At 33.9% G+C, this 24,721-nt stretch overlaps 1 protein-coding gene across 1 annotated transcript in view; it reads right to left on the bottom strand.

The window, feature by feature from the left end:
• Positions 1-24,721, bottom strand: part of LOC133848841 (sodium channel protein para) — a 67,365-nt gene that overhangs the window by 9,217 nt on the left and 33,427 nt on the right. The window contains 12 exon segments of the mRNA XM_062284541.1: positions 908-1,212; positions 6,081-6,351; positions 8,810-9,055; positions 9,590-9,784; positions 11,594-11,716; positions 17,621-17,743; positions 18,450-18,623; positions 20,028-20,435; positions 21,156-21,200; positions 21,202-21,338; positions 24,139-24,343; positions 24,406-24,593. Coding sequence (XP_062140525.1) covers positions 908-1,212; positions 6,081-6,351; positions 8,810-9,055; positions 9,590-9,784; positions 11,594-11,716; positions 17,621-17,743; positions 18,450-18,623; positions 20,028-20,435; positions 21,156-21,200; positions 21,202-21,338; positions 24,139-24,343; positions 24,406-24,593 — 2,420 coding nt within the window.

The following is a 24,721-nucleotide window of genomic DNA, read 5'->3' as shown; positions in this document are numbered from 1 at the left end:
TATGTTCGAGTTGGAAACATTTAAAGTGTACGTGTGTGAGAGAGAAAGAGAGAGAGTGTATGCTTTAGTGTGTAAGATAGGGTTAGAAACAGGGCTAAAGTTATAGTTATAGTTTCAGTAAGAGACAGTGACAGAGAGATAGATAGAGAAAGAGAGAGACAGAGAGTGGGAGAGAGTAGCGTAGTTCCGTGTTCGGTGGCGTTTGAAAAACGCGCGAAAAGTATTCATTTTGCAATGTGTCATGAGGAAATTCCAACATTTCGTTTGGCATTTGTTGAAAGAGCTGAATTAGATTTGCATTTTTTAGTTTTTGGTTGTATTTAATACGGGAGTTCAGGATTGAAATAAAGCTGAGTGGTGGAAAATAATAATATATACAATTGGAAGTTTAGAAGATCAGCAATTGCGATCGAAAGGAGAAATTGACTGAACGCCAGCTGATGGCAGAAAGGTAAAATGAAAGTAACTAAAGAACAAAAAGGAACGGGATCAAGGTGGGTGATCAAAAAATCGCACTAATTTAGCTTTTACCAACAAATACCGCAGCTTGAATCAACATTGTGATGTTGCCACTTAAAAAAAAACATTTAAAGAACGAAAAACGAGAAAAGAAGAAGTAAAAACTTTGACGCACACACGGTGCAAGGCAACAGTATCGATAGCTTCGTTAGTCAATTGATCGATAACAGCCTGTGCTGCGTTGCCACACTTCACTGTGTGTGCGCGCAAGACCTGCCAGACCGCTCGCAGGTAACTGGAAGGTGCTGGTTGATTGGTTGGTTGGTGGGTTATTTGGATGGGAGTTGAGGGTTAGAGGGGGAAGTGTGGGGTTTGTGGCAACATCACCCAACGACAACAACAATAGACAACATAAACCGTTAACGGAATTGTGGCGTGATGGTCTTACCTGAAAGAGCAGAATCATGCTCTGGCCAAACGTCTTGAAGTTGTAGACATCGTTGATGCCGCTCTTCTCCTTCACGTGCATGAAGAACGACATGCCGAAGATCGCAAAGATGAACATCACGAGGAAGAGCAGCAGGCAAATGTTGAACAATGCCGGCAGCGACATCGCCAGCGCGAACAGCAGAGTTCGTATGCCCTTGGCGCCTTTGACCAGACGCAGCACACGACCCACTTTCGCCACGCGCACCACACGGAGCAGCGTCGGTGAGACGAAGTATTTTTCGATAATATCGCTAAGTACGAGACCTGCACAGATCGGCGATCGCACAGAAACGATCGCACAGCGAGTGAGACAGCAGTTTTGGGGAAAGAGTTAAGTTGTTAAGTGAGAAATTTGTGTAGAGCATTTTTGCATAAAACTGTTTTTTTCATTATTTTTCAGGTTAGGATATGGGATTTGGGATTGTTTTTGGGTTAACGGGTTGGGTTCGATGCTCAGCGCAATCAAAATTGCACAAACAAGACACGAAAAAAAATTTGAGGGGGGCGCAGCACAATATCAATAATTTACATAGCTGAAATATAGGTTAGTCAAAGCATTAAGTACAGACACAAGTTTACAATGTTCTTTTTTGTTAGTCACCTTTTCAAAACTGAAAATTAGTTAAAGTGTTAGTCAAATAATACGAGTACAATGCGAGTATACACATACATATACATTTACATACATATGTACAGTGCTGTCCAAAATAATAATACCAACGAAAACAAAAACAAGATACATGTGTGTTTGTAAACTCTGCTGACTGCAATCGAATTGATCGAAAACTTTAACTGAAGCTTTCAGCCATGAAGTGCATAACAAAAACTCGATCGGGGAGAAGAAATTTGTAAGTTATGCAGCGAAAGATTTGAGTTAAAGTTTTGTCGATTTGATTGCCACAAAATACAGTTAAGCAGTTAGAAGCTAGGCAGCAACAAGATCAACTTAATTTGATCCAGAGCGCGTATAAAACAATAAATAAGTTAAGGTTTGTTATACAGTTATGTACTATATGTACAGTATTAGCGATAAGACATAGAAAGTTGTAAACGAAATACAGAAACAAATACAAAAATACATGGACACAGAGAGATACAGAGTTACAGATACAAATACGTTGGCTTAGTTCAATTGATACAGAGTTTAATTACATACGTAGTTCATATGAGTATGTTGATGAAATCAAAATCAAAATGAAAATGAAACTGAAACTGAAGAATACGTATTAAGTATAGAACGGTTAACAGTAACGATAACGTTAAGCAGCAACACTCAGTAGTCGATATCCTTTCTTTTACTTTTTTGTAGTATTTCTTATATTTTGTATTGATTTGCTAGCAGCACAGGCATTTTTGTAAGCAGCAGCAGCGTTTGCAAAGGCGAAGGCGTAGGCGTTGGGGGGGAGAGAGCGTTGACATCGGAAATCACATCTCGTCTTTTGGGATACTTTTGCACACTTGACTTCAGATCTTTTTTGTTTTTATTTGTTTTTTTTATAATTATTCGATATTTGAATGGTTTGGGTATACAAATTATGCGTGAGCTGTACGTAGGCGTCTTTTCTTTTCTTTTTGTTTAACTTTAGCGATAATCCGCAGCATATTTTAAGGTTGCCAAATATCAGCAAAGTTCGTTCGCTGCCCCTTTAGGCTCAGTGGAGAGAGAAGAATTCAGAGATTAGCGAGAGAGCGAGAGAGAGCGAAATGGTGAGAGAGTGGGAGAAATTTTGGAACAATATGTTCATTGGTTTCGTTTTCGTTTTGGTTTTTTCATTTTTCTGTTGCTCAAATATTCGCTAAATGACACGAAATGCGCACTAACGTGAGCGATGAGCTGACGAGCGGAGGGGGAAGAGCTGGGTAGACAAACGAACTATTGCGATGGGTAGGGGCGGTGGGGAAGAAATATTTGAAAGAAACATCGATTCGAGAAGAAGAGTACAAAGAAGAAGAGTGGAGTGGAGTGGTTCAAGGGAGAGAGCATTAGGCTAATAAACGATTGTAAAATAGCGAACGAAATGGCAAAAAGAGAGCGGCGAGAGAGAAAGAGAGACATAGAGAGATAGAGTGTAGTAAAAAGACTTAGATAGATGAAGAAACCAGTAAATAAAAAAGTTATTATTTGAAAAAAAAAAAAAATAGTTACTAGAATTAATTATCATAAAATAGAGATTTTTTTTTTTTGTTTTTTGTACTTGGTTCCTAGCTATATCGCGTTACGGGATTTGGGATAGCATTTGGATGTAGATCTATGCTAACTCTATATAAATATTTTATATGCGTTTTACTACGTTCATAGTAAAGTACATAATCTCCATTGCAGATTGGACCAAAACCATTAAGAAGATTCAGGCTAGTGCCACGGTATTTGTTGTATGTTCATTTTTTATCACTTTTGGGATATACATAATATTCCAATATTGTGAACACATAAGTCGGATGTAAATGATAAAGAGGGGTGGGTCCAAGTTCCAACTACACACTATAAATCGGATCAGGCCAAACTAAGTTTCTGGCCAATACAATTGTCGTACACGAATGGTTGCTAAGCATTCTGCACGGCCGCTGCATTGGCTGCCCGAGTGTGGAGAGGGTGATGGAGGGTGATGATAAATGGTTGAAGAAGTATTGAGGTGAGTGTGTGGAGGAGGGATTTACATTGACAATCGTCAGATTTTCTATACCGGGCAGTAGCTGACAGAGTTATGCAACCGACAATCGCACAGAGAGTTGTGGAATGCCCATTGACACCTAACTCTGATTGAATCTTTATTGTGTTGTGTAACGAATTCATTTCATTTCATTGCGTTCTGTGCAAGCCATTTTCTTAACTCTGTGTGTGTGTATTGGTGTTGGTGTGTGTGTTTGAGTGTGGGTGTAAATTAGCATTTCTTCTTTTATTTTATTGATTTATGTAAATCGCAGTTATATTTGCTTATTAGTTTCAGCTTTTTATACTTTTTTTCTTTTTTTCTTTTAGCATTTACAAAGCGTAGTTTTTTTTAGGTTTCTGTAAGTTTTGTTAGATATGTTTTTTTTGCTTGTTGTTTTCATTGTTTTTCTTTTTTGTTCTTGTTAAAGCGTGTATTAATATATTCGTCTATAAGGATATCACTCTGCGTTTGCAACGGGGCTGCAACAACAACATCGAAGCCAAAGAATGAAGCGTATACTTTAAGGCGTTAGTAAGTTTGTTTTTGCTCTTGAAGCTGGTTTTGTTTTTCAATTTGAGAAATTGAATTGTTAAGTTGGTAAAGTTATTGAAAGTGCGCTTGGAAACATAGTTATTATCATTGGCGCGTGTCTCACATAAATAAGCAAAAGCAATAGTAAAATTGCAGCATTTTGTAGTAGTAAAGTTTCGTTTTTTTTTTTAAATCTAACTTGAATTTGAAGCATTTTTAGAGGGAAAACAAAAACTAAAAAGAATTGCTTACAATACTTATTTAAAAAAGAAGAAGAAGTATTCGACGAAGAACTTGTTACGCTGAATAATGGGGACGGGTCAAGAGTCGAGCTAAACGTCTTATCGGGGTATTATTTTAAAAGGGAACTCATTTTTGTTTTTTTTTTTTAGTTTTGAGGAAGCAGCAGAAATGATAACAACATCCCTTTTATGTACATGTTATTCGCAAGTTCGAAATACAAGTAGATAAAATGGAAGCTCTCTGTTGCAAAAATGAATGTAGTAAAGCATATTTTAAGCCATCTTTTGTACAGTTATCGTTTTTTTTTTTTTGATTGCTTCACACACATAGCCATAGTTTTCTTTATCCAAAAATTGATCGATCAACGAGAACAAACAAAAGGAAAAGATAGTAAAGTAAAGAGTATATATATACATATTGTATATTATATGTAAAAAGTTTGATTGGAGTAGAAGAAAGAAAATGTATTCGAAATGAAAAGAACGTATTTCACTTTGACCTTATTTTGATTTAGAATTCATTTTTATTTTTGGTTTCCTTTCGGATTTCTTTGTGTGCTTACGTATGCGCAATTGTTAAGCTGTAGCAATAGTCTGCCAAATGATATCGTAATATTCAGAGTCATAGTATATGGAAAACTTGCAGCAAAATGAAAATGGAAATTTAATTACGAAGTCGTTATTTTTACGATGAGATCACGAATTGTTAATCAATAATTCAAACTTACAAATACTTTGGTAATTTCATATAATAATAATTTAACAACAATCACAACATCAAATTTCAACACCAATAATTTGATAATAATATTGTTCAACATTTATGTTTTTCCTTTTTTTTCTTTTTTTCAAATTAATACAAATCAACACAATTTTCTAAATTTACAGTTAATCGACAACATTTAAAAAGCAACAAACAAATTATAAGAATAAAACAATAATGAGAAGCTGACTTTAACGTGAGCGTGTATAACTGTAACAACTGTTATATTTGCCCTGTTGAAATCAACTTGCAAAGCTAACAAATCATTTGGAATACGATAAGCACAACGACATTAGATTAATTCGCATCACATTTGGCATATTTGCACAATTCACAAATAAATCGAATATATAAATATATATATAGTTAAAACTGTGAAAGTATATTTGCAGAAATTGGCAAATTACCACAATTATGATGCGAAGAAATCAAGAACACAAATTGTTTACAACAAATTGATTACGTTTCTTAAGTACATTTGGAATTTTTTTTGGGGGTTTGTAACAACATTTAATTACGAATTATATTACGAATGAACAATTAACAATTTGGACAATTGAATATACGCATAAGTACGACAGCAAGTTAGTAACAATTATTAGAAAGGTTTAGTACATATATTAAGTATTTATATAGAGGAAAAGGAGCGTACTGTGTCTTTTATTACAGAGCATTAAGACAGAAAATAATACAGAGATATAGAGAGAGACAATTACAGAAAGTGTAAGAGAGAGGGAGAGAGAGAGACACATACAGCAAAAGAGCGTACGGTTATATGGTAATTTGGAGGAAGGGTATTCGAACATTTTGGTTTGTTTGGAAATTGGATGGTAAAGTTAGCTTATTCTTTTTTTTTTTTTGGCTATTTGTTTAAGCATCTTTAACATTTTGTTTTGTTTTTGGATTTTAGTTTGTTATAAAAATTTTGGCTTTGTTACTTACCTAAGATGGATAAAATGACAACTACTACATCAAATAAATTCCATGGCTCAATAAAATAGTGATATCGTAAAGCGAATATTTTTAATAGACATTCGGAACTGAAAATAACTACGAATATCGCATTGAGATAGTCAAGGACCGCGTTGTACGTGTCTGACGCATCGTAACGATCGAGTGTCATGGTGAACATGTTTAGACCAATGAATAACATAATGATTATATCGAATTTCTTATCGGTTACTATTTCAAAGACTATTGCTTGTGGACGCCACTGTAAAATTGGAGAATAAATCGAAATCAAAAAGTATCAATTGTAATCACAAAAGAAAACGAAAACAAAAAGTAGTGTTGGGAAACACAAATACATACACACACACACACACACGCACGGAAATTATAAGTTCGGGAACGGATAACGGTAACGAGACACATACACACACACACAAAACACAAGGAAGAGAAGAGAGATAAGAAAAAAAGAGGAATAGAAAAGTTTGGTATAAGTACATTTTGATTAACCACGATTCTTAGTTACTTAGTTACTCGTATACTATATAGAAAGATATATAAATATGATTATGTACACATACGGCAATAGCTTTGGCCTTTCCTATTATATATCTTTGATTGGATATTAGGGCATACCATGTATGTACATAGACATGACGTTATTTTGTAGTTATGTATATCCTATGAAAGGATAAGTTAGTTACTTATTCGATTAGTTATTTGGGTTAGTCTTGTCGTTTATAATATTCTATTATATATAAATTATTGTCATTATTAATGTTAGTATTTTTATTGTTATTGTTAGCATTATCATTGTTTGATTTATTATATTATTTCTGTTTTCTTTTTGGATTCGTTGTAGATCTGTGCCAATAGCAAACTTTTTTCCATTGATCGGCGCGCGCGCTCAAAAACCTGTATGTACAGTAAAGTATGCGTAGAATGGAACACATTTACATCATGTATAGTAAGTGTATGCATATTATAGTATATTGTAGTATTTTGTTTGTTAATACCTGGGAATAACAAGTGTAACAAGTGAGTCAGTGCGCTTGATTGATTGAGAACAGACTTTTCATACACACTACTTCATAAGGACAGACAGCATTCAAGATTGAGTAAGTTGATTAATTGGTATAATTATTATTACTTGTAGTATAAAACGTGCTGCTAGTGTCATTTTCTTTTTGCTTTTTGTTCTTGTCTCTAATACGTCAGTCAATTTCGTTTCGCGTCGATTCGATCGTTGATCGATCATCCCAATTCTCAAATCTATTTTTCGCATTTCGCGATTTTTTTTTCGACATGCCAGTTGTGTCTAATTTGAGCGGGTGTCTAACGCTAATCATGCCCAGAACATCGTTTGAGTCACGTGCCATTTAGTTAAGTTAGTTTAAAAAGAAACATGCATTTAGCTTGCCATTACAAATAATTTGAGAGTGTAGTTAGTTATATAGAGAGAAAGATAGATAGAGAGAGAGAGAGAAAGTTAGAGTATATACATACATAAATTAAATTCTTTTTATTTAACAGTTTAATTTTTTCTTATTTTTTTGAATTTTGGCATAAATTTCATGTTCGTCCAGCTTAAAAATGGCAGACATAAAAATGTTTAAGTACAGACAACCAAACGGACACTTAAATATTGATATTGAAATTAAGTATAGTTGTACAATATTATTGAAGAAAAACAGTAGTATGTTGAGAACATAGTATGCTTTCAGGAGTTCGCTCAATGGCAACAGTAGGGTGCGATTATCTAAATTCAATGGAACTATGCACAAAACTATATTGCTTGATGTATACATCACATGTATGAAATGTGGATGTAAACATTTATGTACATACAGCTGTGCATGCCACACACTACGGCAGCTATTCCAGCGACTCAACTTTTGCGCTTGTTTTAAGATCCATTATTCAACTTGATCAAAATATTGCTAGAGAACAGGGCCTTTGTAATTGATCGATATATTTGCAGTAATGACAAGTTTATAAGAAATGTATACAGATTGCAAGGGTATTTGGCGTCGACGTCATCGTCATTGTCATTGTCATTGTTGTTCTGTTCAGTGAAATTGCATAATTGCGAATGTATAACAGTCCGTATAACAGTATTGTATAACAGTATAACAGTTAAATACAAAAGCAGCATTTTCACCGTACGTATAGAAAAAAGTGTTAATCACACATACAAAAAATTTGAAGTATATACAATTCGAAATACGATTGGCACAGATTACGCGATTTTTACGTCGACTCAAAGTATTTATTTTGTTAGTTGTTTCTTTTATAAGTAGTATATCATTAGTTAATATTGGTTATAAAGCGTACGATGGAGCTAGTAAAACCTAACTGGATGTCTTGAAACAAAGACTATCTGAGACTTTATTTCGAATTTCACATATTGTTATAAATTGAGTGAAAATAATTTCGGAAAAAACATAGCTCTCATCGTGTCTTGACCTAATCTTTCTTTTTTTGTTTATAAGTATTTATGTATTTGGGTATTTTTCTTTGTTATTAGAGTTTGATATGTCAGATTTTGTTGTTATGCATAATAATTAATGTTAAATTGTTTGGCTTGTTAGTTTGGTTAGTTTTGGTTAGTTGGCTTACTTCTTTTTTTGATACTTAGTAATGTTTAGTAATATTTTCTCATTTCTTATTGTTTTTTTGTTTTTCTTATATTCTTTTTGGTATTTTTGTTGTTGTCTTACCCTTGGTCTTGGAATGGCTTTTAATGGTTTTTTAGAGCCCATCTTTTTCATAGCATTATAGTACTTTTTCTGATCTTCTGTCATGAACATTTCTAATGATCCACCTGCTTTTTTCTTTTGCTCATTAAAATTATCAATGATAACACCAATGAACAGATTGAGTGTGAAAAATGATCCAAATATGATGAAGAACACGAAATATAAATACATGTAGATGTTCGTTTCACGAATCGGCTGCTTGTCCACCTGTTTTTAAAATTTTTTTTTTTTTCAATGTTTCGTGACATTTTTGTTATCGATTACCATGAGATCGATATCAAATTTAGTGTTGCAATTCGCATCGGTATTTTGTTTTTTTTTCGGTGGTGAATGGATCATTTTTAGTGTTATACGGCAGTGTTGTAGATGTTGATGTTGTTGTAGTAGTGTTGTTGTGGGCCATACAAGAGTAGTTGTTGTTGTTATAGTTGGAGTGATTGTTGTTTGTAGTATAGTGTTGTGGTTGTTGTTGGAGTTGTAGTTGTAGTTCATATAAAAAAGAGAAAAAAATATATAGATAGAAATATTTGATTAATCGAAAATTACTCAAAGTATCAATTGCGGTTTTTATTTGTATATATATATTCGATTGATTTTTTTTCGTTTAAGCGCATAACCAAATAAATATTCAGTATATTTTAGTAGTATATATAGTATGTATGTTAGTGTACGGTATAAAAATGAAAATAAAACATATACATATACATATGTAAAGAAGTTAGGCAAACTGAACAACATTACCTCTCGTGAATCGATTGCATCGTTCATTATTTGTATCCAGCCTTTGAAGGTGGCCACTTGGAAAAGGCACAGATACGCGTTACCTACATGATCGAAATTCATTGCTGAATTCACCCACGTGTAGTTTTCGCTTTCGCATGCATTGCGATTTGGTATGATCTCATGGCTGAGCTTCGTTCCATTAGTGTCTTCGCACTGTGTTTTCGTTCGTGGCCAATCACCATTCATCAGCATATCCGAGCAGCAGCAGCATCATCATCATCATCATCATCATCGTCGACGTTGAGATGATTTTCGAATTTTTCAAATTTTGATTTTGATTTTTGGGGGGAATTTTTTTTAAATTTAATTTAAGAAAAATGTATTTCAGTTATGCAAAATTACACAAGGCAAATGGGGGGTAAAAGCCACTTTTACACTGCCGCAACAAGCGCAACGACAAAATATATTAACAAAATGCACAAGTCGAGAGTGCTCGACTGGGCGCTACCCTGCACCCATCAATGCAGCTTGGCTTCATTTCCAACAAAATATTTTGGAGACCAATTCCGTAGTTCAGATTTGAGATTTGATTACAGCTTGTGGCAATTTCTCGTTATTTAGTATAGAAGACAGACAATTCGGATGGATTGATTCGCTTGTTATGATGAAGGGGGATATACTTAGTTCGTATACGAAAATATTGCTTGTGATATACATGTGAAATACGTACTTCAATCAGTTGTTGTTGTTATTATTATTGTTACATGCACGATCGCAAATTTGTGTCATGCCTTTTTATTTGTCTTTTGAGCAAGCATTTGATGGGTTTAGGGAGTAATGATATTTGTTATTTTGATTTTCTGCAAGCGAGTGCGCAGCCTTGTTCAAAACAATAAGCAAAACAAAAACGTAAATGAATTCGAAAGAAAGAACAACCGAAAATTCATCAGCTGGCTTGCAACATTCTTAGCAACTTTGTTGCAGCAACATGTTTCAGCAAACTTGTTGCGGCAGTCTAAGAGCAGCAGTTTAGAACAAGAATTAAGAATATATTTAATATAGCTAAGCACTAGCTAATTTATAAATGATATATCGTATAATAATTGAGAGGAGAGGGGTGTAAGTATAAGATGTGTGTGTTCATTGTGTGTAAATTCAGCAGCTAATTAGCATTTGATAAATTGTATTGATAGCAGCCATTTGGCTTGCCTAGAAATTGAATTTTTAATTGTAGTTTGAATTATATAATTATCTTTTTTTTTTTTTTGTTTTTGTTGAGGGTACGAGTACGAGTTTTGGTGCAAAAGGCAAAAAACTAAATGCTAGTACTAAGTTAGTGTACTAATTTTGATAGTTAAATGATTAAGTAGTAAGTTTTTTTTTCTTTAGGAGTGCAACTGACTCGTTCGATAGATGTACTTGCAATTATTATATATACACAACTACGAGTATATATTGTTGTTTTTGTTATTGTATTCATGCTGTTTGCCCAACTGCAACGACTAAATTATACAGTTGGGCATATACACATAATCGAAGTAGTATATAGTACTATATATGTACAGCAGCATACGAATATGTTTCACAGACATTTGTCCACAGGCAACAAACACTGTTTTATGTTTATTTTTTTTTGTTTTTGAGTTTTTTGTTTGCAACATTCTATCGAGCATTATCGACATAATCGTAGTTATGAATTTGAAATTGAATTTGATCAACTATTTACGAAAAATAGATGCAAAGATACGCATATCATTCAAGTTGGAAGACTACTTGCTTCATCTCTCTCGATTTCGATCATTGAATTAATTACTAATTCTTATATTTGCTAATTAATTGCTGCTTGGAATTTCGTAATCGAAAAATAGTACAAAAGAAAGCTCGTTTGCAATACTTTTCGAGATTTTTGTCATTGTTTTTAATTGTTTCTTTTGGGGGGTTTCGGTTTTCATTTAATTTTTGGAATTGATTTTTTTTTTTTTTTTTTTGGTTTTGATTGTCTTGAAAAACGTTTGCACGTACCTTAAAATATTTTCCAGCAAAAAGCTGTACACCCATTATGGCAAAAATTAGCCAAAATATTAGACACACCAATAGCACATTGAAGATGGACGGTATAGCTTGTACCAGCGCATTAACGACGACCTGGTTTATCGATAATATTTTCGTTTTTTTTTCGATTTTTTTGTGTGTATTTCGATAAGATGAGTAATTCGGATTCGATTGATCGCAATTGGTGGATTAGATGTGGGTCGTCGTCGTTGTCGCAACGATGTCGATGTCGAGATGTCGAAGTTTTGATGTCGTTGATGTGTGGGAACATTTTGAGGTTAAGGTTGGTTGAGGATCGCGGGATCGCAGAGTGAATTTATGTTTGAGTGATTTCATTTTTTATTTGGTTTGTTTGTTTTGTTGGTTTTGGTTTTGTTTGGTTGGAGGGAGAGTATATAGAATATAATACAATAAATGCAGAGAGTTATTTAGTCAATTTGATATAATATATTTAGTATATATAGTATTAGTTAATTAGTTATGTGTGTGTAGTAAGCATAGTATAGTACACTTTGTATGAGAGTGTGTGTGTTTGAGTGAGGGAGTGAGGTTAGTAGAGATTTGAGGTTATGATATAGTACATGAAATGGTGTCTAATGGCAGTGTCTATTTGTGTAAAGTTTCCTCTATATATTGTATAGTAAGGCATTCAGTTGATTAAAAAGCATGCGGCAAGCAAAATTTATCCAGCAATAGCAAAGCGAAGCATACACTATACACTATACAATATACACTATACAACATTGCAGTTACATTGGTGTGAAATCAGAATAGCCAATTAGATTTAAAAGTACTCTCAAGTGCGCTATCTCTAGTTTAAAGATATAGTAGTATAAGTGCTTGTTTATCGTATGTATAACTTAACTAAATACAAGTAAATATGCATTTCAATTGACTTTGCAATGAACTTTAAGTTACGATCTCTGCTGGGAATGAAGATTTCGATACTGTCTTTGGTATTTCAATTACAACAAAATAATAAGCAAATCAATAAATGAACTTGAACTAAAATAACTATCTTCATTCCATAAATCTATCGAGTAGTAGTGAAATGCAGTATAAGAGTTTGTTCGATCATTTTAGGAGGTGTAATAATATAAGTTATATCTGTAGGATTTTCGATGTGGGCAGGCAAATATAAGTACAAGTAATCTAAAGCTACAATTGATGAAGCGAATAGAACCTAGGATGTGGTTTGAATTTCGAGTTACTTTTTAACAACTGAGAGATGAGCTAACCAGAGAGAGAGAGAGAGAGAGCAGATAGTAGTAAGTGGATAAGAGAGAAAGAGAGCGCAGATTTGTATGAAAAGCTGTGGGAATGAAAATGTGATTTATTTAACATTAAATTTAATGTTAACTAAGGCAAATCTAATTAATTGAATGCAGTTGCAGTACGAGTTAAGAGTAAGAGTAAGAGTAAGAATAAGAGTAAAAGTATGCTAAGTACGGTATTATTAAGTAAGACAAAAAACTGTGTATTTGTATTTTTAAATAAATTCAAAGAATATGACAAATACAATAAGAGCGAGAGAGAAATAGAGAGTAAGAGTAAAAAAGAGCTAAAGCTAATCAGTCAAATAAATTTGTGGATGCATTCTAATTGATAACGATATCTAAGGACAACAAAATATCATCTGCTGCACTTTGATAACTGTTATTAAAGGTTTTTGTTTAAATTGTTGATTGTTTTTTTTTGTTTTTTTTTTTTAATTGTACTAATAAAGTTGACTAAATACATTTGGTTACAAATTAACTAAGTAAGAGATTTAGTTTTGGTATTTTTGGTGTGTGGTGGTTTTTTCGCTTGTTAGTTGTGGCATGAATATGTATAAGAGTAATACAGCGCACGTATAAGAGTGGTATTTATTTAATTTGGTATTTTAAAAAACGTTGTAATCGAAAATGATTGAAATTGATACTGGATGCTGATACTGATATATTGATACTGAATTTGATGTGGAATGTAAGTATTGAAAAGTTTTGCTTTGTTTTTTTTTTGTAAGTATTTGATTGTATTTTTTGCTGTTGTTGTTTGTTTTTTTATGTATGAAAGTACGTACCCGCATGCCCTGCATACGGGACATGGCACGTAGTGGTCTCAGTGCTCTTAACGTTCGCATAGTCTTGAAGGCTTGAATACCACCAGCTCCAACAAGTGAAGCAACGAAGTTGATAAGCGATACCTAGTTTCGATATAGTTCGAATAGTGCCAAGTTTAACAATTTTGTTATCATTTAAATCATCATCATAATCATCAACACATTATTATCATTGTTTTTGGTTTTGGTTGTTGTTGTAAAAGATACGATATATAGTTGTATATGTGATTGTGTAAAACCATCTTTTCAAGTCTTTGTTGTTTTTCTGTTGTTTTGTAGCGTAATAATAATAATAATTGAAGGGGGAGTTGTTAAGTGTTTTGTCCTGTCGTAGTTGTTCTCAAATAACTCAAATCGTTCTTTTGTTAAATACATTATATTATGCAATTGAAATAAGCTTTAAGTAAACAACTAACTGCTGCTGCTTCTTAATGTTCTCAATAAAAGTTCTGTAGAAAGTGAAGGGAACGAGCCTAGCCTTAGACTTATAAAAGAGAGAGAGAGAGAGAAAGTCTTATATTTTAGCCTAGTGTTAAATAAGTATATATTGTACTCGCAAAACACATAATTACTTAGCTAAGTATATAGGAGATCACACACACGCACGCACACACACACACACTCACACATATAGTATTAGAAGTATATAAGACAAACACGGCAAGTATAATACTTAATATTATGAGAGTGATGTATGTAGTTGTGGTTCAATTATACGCTACATTTGGACAAGAACACAGTTGAAGTACGAGTACAGTACAGCTCAATAAATATATATAAGTAAGTTATAGAAAACGAGAGCATTCGAGTTGCTTTTCTGTTTTACTTTCATTTCAAATCAAGGGTTACACAACACAACTTGCAGGAGATTACAACACTCAAAAGAAGTAAGTTATAACAGGGGAACAGAGAGAGAGAGAGAGAGAGAGAGAGAGTAATATCAAAAGTGTAATGTTCGAGAGTATATAATTTGTAGCATAAATATATAGTATGTGGTAGAATGAGAGACTGTGAGACCTGAGTAGAATAAAGTAGTTGTATATTTCGTAGTACAGTCAACTTGTTAGTAAAATGGTTGAGATCGCGCCTATTCCAAAAAGTCTTATATTTCGAAGAGAGCGAGGGAAAGTGTGTGATTCGAGTGAACGAAGAAATGGTTTCGACGATTGTTCACACATATCGATACTTGTTTTGAAGCTATGTTGAAGTAGAAGAAGATTCGAAGTTTGTAAGTTTAAATTCATTATTGCACCCTCAACGGCCGCGCAACGCTCCACAATGGACAAATGTGGCATGCAAACGCCACATGGACCAAGATGATTGTTGAAGAGAGATAGATAGAGAGAGAGAGAGAGAGAGTTCTTTAAGTTTATGCAATGCTCATGGTCATGATCGAGTTGGTTACATTTATCGATAGATAAAGAGCGACAGAATAAGAGAAAGAGAAAGAAAGAAAGGTACAGTTAAAGTTACAGTTACAAATACAATTACTAGGTGCGCTTCCATATACGAATAGAGTATTATTATTAGTAGTAGTTGTATATACAAATTCCCTTTTCGTTTGTCCTCGTTATGAGATCATGACATTTGCACTGCCTTTTGGTCTATTGTGTAGCCGCGCGACGTTCGTTTTAACTAGGTTTTTCTTTTGGTATGATTTCTCGGGTTCATTTCATTTTGGCTTTTGTCTTTATATTGACACATTTTTGCTCAAACTTTGCTGCCGGACTCGATTGGGTCGTGGATATCTTTGGCTGGTTGGTAATTCCATATATTTACTATGTTTATTATTTAATATAAAGAGAACGAGAGAGAGAGAGAGTAAAATAGAGAAAGAGAGAGAGAGAGAGATCGTTTATAGCCGAGACCAAGCGGTAAGTGTGTGACTGAATGTCAATGTTGAAGATCGTATTTTGAGAGTTTTGAGTTTCATTTTGGATGCGGCTTGTATTTAAGTAAAACACTGCCACCACTGCGTATACGCAATGTGTGTCAATTGACACAACAATTGCACTTGTTGTCATTGTTATTTGTTGTTTTGTCTTTTTTCGATTCTATATTTAATACATATATACAATACGAGTATATACACTCGAATTAATATCACACCTACATTTGGGGACGAGTATTTTATACACTAAGCAATCACTGAGGATCGCAAAAACGGGGAAGTTCACTTTGTTCGAGTCTTTGTACAGTGGTGGTGCATCAACGCGTGTACCAACGAGTACAGCAAAATATATGGAGTATTATATTATCGGTGCCGCTAATTAATAGAGAGAGAGAGAGATAGAGATCTGCTTTTGGGTTCGTTTATGGATTTCGGGGTTCGGATCGTTTGCAAATGGTTATGCATGTAGTTGGTTGGAGATTGGTTGAAAAGTCAATGCTACTTGATGTTTACGCTAGGGACTACTGTACTATATAATCGGTATGTACGGGGTATATCGAGGATATATATCAAGGACTAAGGGGACGACTCTATTACGATAACGATACTTTACAATGGACGAGACGCGAGTATTAATACTTGTTGTTGCGATTGAACCAAACTACTTACATACATACGTAAACTAGTATGTTTTTGGCAGGTACTTAACACTAGATATACATATACATAAATACATATGATACAACTGTTATACAGTTAAGACTTAACTAACCTAAATTACATTGCTAATTTGCTCTAGGCGCTTGTATGGATCTGAGCTTATATCAATATATATATATGTATATAACAGTACGATGTGTATGATAACAGTTGAAATACATAATATACAAAGCTAAAGCGTCACAGCATCAACGTACATCATTAATACATATTATGTACAAACATGTTACACACATCATACACCCCACACAAAAGGTAAAGAAAGCATAGGTAAATGTTGGCATATAGTTAGGGTACATACAAAGGTTTATAGACTGGGGAAATACGATAGATAATAGGTATAATACAACTGTTATATAGTAGGTAGTATAGGTTATATATTGGATATATTAGCATGGCGGATGGAGGGGGGAGTGGGGCTGATTCATACAATGGCTAACGAAACATAAACGAAATGTATAAACTGGCTGGTATAACAGTTAGCATAGCGCCGCCCTACGCACACAGTGAGTTCCATATTCAACACCAATAACAGCTGAAACAAATACATACACACATCAACACTCACACACACACACACCCTCTCACAAACATACATTGAGAATTGAAAATTGGCATATAAATTGGGTAAGTACTTAGAAGCGCGTATAACAGTTTACAACAGCTTCAGTACTAAGCAAATGCTTAGCCTGATGTTACTTGAGTATCAGTATAATAGTTTTATTTGAGTGCAGCTCAGCACACACACACACACACGCACACATATGTTAAACATAGATACATACAAGATGTATAACATTTAAATACAACAGCAAAATAGAGAGAATAATAGAACATGGAGCCGATTGGAAAATACAGCTTGCGGCTGAGAAGGCTCTGATAGGTATTAGTTGTATAACAGTTAGTACAATTAGTTAGATGTATGCAAAAGATTCTTAATTATATGTGGATACAACATTGAATAGCATATGTACATACATCGATATGCACACTTGACCTAGCTGCACACACACACTTACACTCACGCACACATACACTCATACACACAGCGACAACAATATGCATGTATTTGTATATAGAGAGAAATAGAATTTGAGTTAAAGTTAGAGCGAGCGAGAGCAAGACACAGATATGTTTAACGATTATAAACAGAGAGAGACAGAGAGAGAGGAGACACACATAGAGTGATACAGCGAGAAGAGACAGACAGAGAGATAGTGAGAGACAGAGAGAGAGAGAGAGAGACAGAGAGGGAAAGGAACTGTCCCGGATGGACACTACTTACTTTCATGCCCTCCCATCGCGAAACGGCGCGTAATGGCCTCAAAGCGCGCAGGGTCCGCATCGAGCGGAAGGCGGGCACATCGTCGGCTCCGGACCAGACCGCAGCCAAATTGATTAGCGACAGCTAAACCAGACCATATCACACATAATGGTAGTAGTAAATACATAGTATACTATATGTATTGTGAAGCGTAAACCACACCTCAAAATTTTGTAATTGAAATCGAAACTCAAAAGCTTTACAAACCAAAAAATGGATGAACACAAAACTCAACTCGAAATGATCTACTGAATATAATAGTATTTTATATATATAGTATATATAGTATGTAAGTTAGGTACGAGTGCAAATTGTAGGGTATTTATGCTTAGACTAACTAAATAAATCACTAACTAATTTGTTTGGCTATATCAACTGGGTTTTATACATGGTTTTACTCGATTGTTATATAGAATACTACAATTACATATGTTATATACGTTATATAAGAGATCTCCTAACTGTTGAGCTGTTATAACTGTTATAATTGCAGCATTTAACTAGGGTATATCAACATATTTATACGCTGTTTATAGCAAAATCATAAATCATATACAATTTTCCAGTCCACAAAAGTCAGTCAGTGTTTTGCTGTTTATATATTTTTTTTAATATTTTTTTTTTGTACAAGTGTATCTATAGAATTGGAGTATGTACGTATCTATATCTTTTGTTTTGTTTTTGTTTTTTTCTTGAGATTCCGATAAGTTAACCAAAAAGAGAGACAGTGTCGAAAAAAGAGTTGTGGAGTTGTGGGTGAGTTGTTAGCATGGCCAACATGATCACTTACCATGACAATGACGAAATCAAGCCAGCACCACGCGTTCGTGAAGTACACTTTGAAGCCGAGGGCCAACCACTTGATTAACATCTCCAAGAAGAATATCACCGTAAATATTCTGTCCATATAGTATAAAATATCCTGCAGTATGGGCCTTTGTGGCAGATGTACATCTTCTAAAGCCTGTTGTTGCGATGTTTCGTTGAGTTGTTGTTGTTGTTGTTGGGCAGGGGGTGGAGGGGGGTATTTAAGTTATTTATAAAAGAAATGCATTACAAGTACATACAAATTTTTGTCTAGAATCTAGAGAAGCATTTTTGTATAAAAAGCTAGGATAATTCGTAACAACAATTAAGGTTTGTAGAATAATATATAGTAGTAGGAATTAATGTAAGTGGCGTTACTCATATTACAGTGTCTACTATTGTTCTCTTATTTTTTGCTTTCTTTTTTTTTTATTAACATTATTATTATTTTTGTATATTTATTTTTGTTTTTCGATTTTCGTATTTTACGCAAGAAAAAAGGCAACTTTGGTCAATTGTTGGTTTCGTGTCTTTTTCTTTGTTTATGGACAACTCAAAGTCAAACGCAATTAAAGAAAAATTTTCAAAGAAATTGAAGACAAAATTCTTGAAATAATACGCATTTAAGCGTCTAACCATAAAATCTAACACTAAACAACTACACAAAGAACCCTCAACGATATGTACAACAATACATACATACTTATAACACGAACAAACACACAAACTCGTTGAAGACCTGTTCCCATCTTGATCTTCACTTATCAAGTTTATGCGGGAACACTTTCGGCTTGAGCAAAGACACAAACCGTTTGACTAATGGTTTGCGCCTAAGTTCAAGTCGAAAGTCGGCCTTACGAGACTCTTTTTGTTAACGATTCGAATATCGCGTTTCATTTTTGAAAAACTTAAACTTAAAATGAAATTATATTATTAATTGAAGCACTACTGATAGCAACAGCTTGCTGGATGTATTTCATTGGCAAATCGAATTGAAATACGCTTGCAGGGGGTGGATGTTGAATATTTAATATTTTCAATTTCCAGCAAAATTAAAATGACAGTTAAATAATATGTAGCTAAATTCGATATTGAAATTCTGCAAGCGTAAAAATAGTTTACTTGGAAAGCAGTTAGGCAGAAAGCAATGTGAATTGTGTTGCTATCAGCAGCATTTAAAAATAAAAAAAAAGACTTTAACAAAATTACATTGATATTAACATAATTATCTAGAATTTAATCTCTAAGCTAAACTATGCTGCACTAGCAAAATTCTAATTAACTCTAGAGTTAAATGATAAACCTAAAATTAAATGAAGCAATCAACTTTGGTAAAGTTTTTAAGCAAGGCTTGATTAACTACTTATTTTCTTTTTTTTTTGTATATTGTTTTCTTTTCATTTTTAATTGTAATGAATTAAATTATTTTTGTGAATTTACAGATGGCTGCAAGAGGTTTTACAGCAATCGAAACTCACAAAAATAAGTGAAATTTCTTTTCATTTTTTTTTAGTATTTCTTTTTTTTTTTTTGTAAGTAGTTGTAGTTGTAGTTGACTTACCAAAGCTAAGCTACTCATTAAAATCATAGTGATAACAGCTGTTTCAAAATATTTATTTTCAATTAATTGAAAAGTTTTCAGTCGTAAATTGCCCCATCCTTGCCAGAACGGCGAATCTTCGTCACCGGCTAAGATTGGAAATTTCTTATAGTACGAATCGGGGCAGCAATCAGCTGGATACTCGTCAAGTATATCCTCGTCGTTAGCATGTATTATGATATCACCGTCGAGCGGGCCCTCCTCGCATTCGCCCTCCTCGTCGAGCTCCTCGTCGAGACCTAAATCCTCTTTACTGGCGTCACGCTTCTCCTCGCCTTCCATCGTTTCGGCGCTGCCCTTGTGGCTCTCGTCCTTGAATGGTCGATTCTTATGGCTACCATATGAGTTAATGCTGGCAGTGTCGTCGTCCTGTAAGGACAAACCTCTATGGTTTAGCTCGTGTTCCAGTCTATTGTCTTGGTGGTTAATTGAGTTGCCAATCATCTGTATAATTATTCATATATCATATATATATATTTTGTTTTTTTTTTTGTATTTGGTTTTCAGTATTTTTTTTTTGTTTTGTTTTTTTTGTTATATTTTTTGGAACGATTTCAGTTCAAGTGTCGGGTTCAGTTGGTTTGGATTGGTTGGTTTATCATATTTTTTTCAGTTTTTTTTTTTGTTTTTGGTTGATTGGATTTGTGGAATACACACACACACATAACAGTACACATATAGACAGTTATATGTAAAAGAAAAAAAACAAAAAGGTAAACGAAAAGGAAATGAATAAAACATAAATCAATTTGTTGTCGTTAATGTAGTAAGTAAATTAGTCTAAGAATGTATATAAGTGTAAGTGTTAATTGAGAAATCGAGACATAGTATGATGTATAAGATATATAATTTACACATACACACACACACATGTATATATGCTGGATAGACCGATTTCGATTAATCAGATATCAGATATGTACACATGTATATACGCATGTATATAGAATTCATAGTTGTTGTTGTGGTTGTAATTGTGTGAGTAAATAGTTGTAGTAGATAGATTAGAGATATATGTATGAATGTAGTAGTATAGTGATTGAGGGGCTCGAAGGGGACTCGGACTTACTCGATTTTGGAGTCACTTACCGTTGCATTATTTAGATATTTCGATTTCTTCGGTTTGTTGTTTTTTCATGTCGCCGTGTATCGTAAACTCCATGCCATCACCGATGGCAACCTCCAGCTGTGTTTGCTCCTTGATGCCCTTCTTGATGAGACCATCGGCGAGGATCTCGTCGTGTCCCAGCTCCAGCTCGTTGTCACCATGCTCTGCAGATATACAACGACAAACGCCCTTGCCTTTTTCGTATCCGAATATCACATCGCATTGCGAATTATATATATTATAGTATTATATACACACACATTTAATTTTCGATATGTACATGTTACATAATATATATATAGGTATGGCATATATCGAGAGAGAGAGAGAGAGAGATTGCGAGATTGCGAGAGAGAGAGAGCGATAGATCACGTACAACATATACACATACAGACACACGTGTGTATGTGTGTGTATGTATATGTGATTGCACGTGCAATGTGGATTGGGATGATGGAAATCATAAAGCGAATTCGCCGCAAGCAGTTGCCGTTCGCAAGAGTTGTTGTTGTTGGTTGTTGTTGTCGTCGTTGGTTGTTGTTGTTGTCGTTGGTTGTTGTTGGTTGTTGTTGTTGTTGTCGTCGTAAACGTTGTTATCGGTTGTCGTTGGTTGATCGATTGATTTTTTAAGTTTATGAAGCGTTGTTGATACATCGGCCAATGCAATACGATAATTATTTTTGATTTTCAATTTTTGTTAAATCATGACAAAGTGTGAATGAAAAAGAATATAGATATAGTTATGCGATTAATATCATATTGGGTTGACAATGCTTGATTACGACACACATACGAGTACGAGTACGATTAATGCAAAACACAAGACATACGAATAGAATAGGTCACGATTTTTCTAAACATATCGATAACTGGTTTCGCTTTGCTTTTGCATTTACATTGAAATGAACGAGAGATCAGTGATCAGTGATCGGTACAGTACTGCAGTCGATTACCAGTTATTTATTGGTACGCGGATTACAACACAACAGCGAACAACGATACGATACGATACGGTACTCGAAGTATCGTAAACTGTGATCTGATCAAGGCTCCTAGAGAGCAAGAGCTGCTGAGTGAAATGTGGATGTGAGACAAAAGATGATTGCTAAGATGAACGATTATGCAGTTATCGAGAACACAACAAATAAATCGATGGAACTGTACTTGTGTCCGTATTCAAAAGGCCAAAATGCGAGATGATTTTTTTTTTTGGCTTTTTGAATTTTGACATGAATGTTACATAAGCACTAAGTTTACATTTAAATACAACTTTATGATGAAATTTAAGTGCTAAAGTTTGTTTTTTGTTATTTTTTTCATTTTTTTTGTAAATTCAATTCCATACATATACAATATACAATATACACAGACAACAATAATATCGAAAAAGAAAAGTTCTGTAATACTAGATGAAGGATCAAATCCACTGTTTTACTTTCAATTTATATAATTTTTCGTTACAATGGGGAACTATTAAATAATGTTATTTATTACTGTTTTTTTAGATTGGCAATTAACTAGCAAAATGTCAAGAGACTTTTGTAAATATATTTTGATTTCTTTAAAATTTCGCTAATGTGGAGGCCCAAAGAAAGAAATGTTTTTAATCGGAATTAAGGGTGCAAACTTTGATGATTTTTGTTTTTTTTTGTTGTTGTTGGGAATGCGAGGGAATCATGAAACCGATTGAAAAATCAAAAACTTTGAACAAGTTCTTCGAAATACCCAAATATACAAGAGATTACGACGAGAGAGTTCTAACTGATAACTGAGATAGACTGTAGATAGTATGTACATACGTATGTATAATATATGAATGCAACGAGAACGAGAACGAGTACGACGAGTAAGAATGGGAAAAGAAACAAACGAAAAAAAAAGAGTAACGATTAGAAGTAGTAGTAGGTAACGAGTAACAAGAGCGACCAGTTACTAAGTACGAGTACAAGAAGTAAATTTCAATAATTATTAATTCTAAAAGGAATTAAATATATGTTTGTATGTATGTATGTTTTTTTTTTTTTTTTTTTTTTGGTTGGCATGACGGTTGCTTGACTAAATTACGCACTAAGGCTACGATTCTATCATATATATATGTTTTAATATATAGAGGTTGGGTTGGGTGGTTACTTGGGTATAAAGATAGCTATTTGATAGATCGATATATAGATAGATATATATATATATATATAGGTAGAATCGGGTATGAAGTGAGTCTATCGGTTATGTCACACTCTTGAGATGCCCCCGCGATGCATATAGTTAATACAAATACAGATATATATTTTAGCATATATATATATATATAAACAGATACACACACATACACATATATACATACATACATACATACATATGTACATATGCATAGTCTCTTGAGGTTATCGAACAACAACAATTATGTTCAAATCGAACGGAAACCAAAAAGGAAAACGATTACGATTATAAATTTCGAGATGAGACGGGCGAGAGATGTTGATTTTGATTTCGATTTCGATTATTCGATAGATTTCATGTGAATGATTTGCTGGGATTGTTTGTGGGGAAAGTTGCATTTTGACTGAGGGGGGATGGGGAAGTGGTAGATCTAACTAAAGATAATTTTGATTTTACGTTTACGTTCTTTCATTTACTTTGATTTTTTGGAACATTTTCATTACAGTTACAGACGAATTGGGTTTTGAGTTGACTGAACTAGAATTTGCATTTTCGATTTTGATAATTTGATCGGTTTTATAAATTTTTGTTTTGTTTGTTTGGTTTGGCCAATTGGAAGTTAACGTTAAACTCAATTATACGCAATTAGTATTAAGTATTTATATATAATTATCAATATTTGATATTATATGCAGTATATATATCATATCATAACAGATTATATAATTAAAAGTAGTTGTAATAGTTTGAAAACAAGTGGATAAAAACCTTCGCTCCAAATCCAACTGATCTGGTTGGTCCTCTCACCTGATGGTTGATCACTTATTTGATTTGTCAATTTGTTACGTATTAACTTGAAACAATCAGCAATATTACGCTTAACCCAACTTTTAAAACGGCCAATTCGATTAAAGGCCTCGGCTATTTTGTTCGTATCATTGTCGGCAGTCGGTGCTGATAAACTAGATGAGCCAAAATTTGACAAAAGCAAGGCTAAGAAAAGGTTAAGAACCTGCAAGAGAATAACTCATCATCATTTTCCATTTGGTAATTCAATACAAATCTGATACTTACCACAAGATTGCCGATGACAACGGTGGCCAAGAAGAATGGTATACAGGAGACATCGCCCACGTACATGCAATCCCACATGGACTCGATCCATTCGCCACACAGTACTCGGAACACGATCATGAAGCTGTGCATGAAGTCGGTGAAGTTCCAGCGCGGCAGATCGCCATCCGGAAAACGATCTTTATGATCTGTTTCACACAGAGAATAAAGTGGAGAAACGTACAAAAGATGTAGTGCACAATTAGAATAATCGGTGAGTGGATAGTGCTCACAATTAATAGGATAGGTTTCTTTTGGTTTCACATTTTATTTTTTA

This window comes from Drosophila sulfurigaster, chromosome X (genome assembly GCF_023558435.1).
Source record: "Drosophila sulfurigaster albostrigata strain 15112-1811.04 chromosome X, ASM2355843v2, whole genome shotgun sequence".
NCBI classification, from domain to species: domain Eukaryota; kingdom Metazoa; phylum Arthropoda; class Insecta; order Diptera; family Drosophilidae; genus Drosophila; species Drosophila sulfurigaster.
This window is presented reverse-complemented; position numbering and strand designations above follow the sequence as displayed.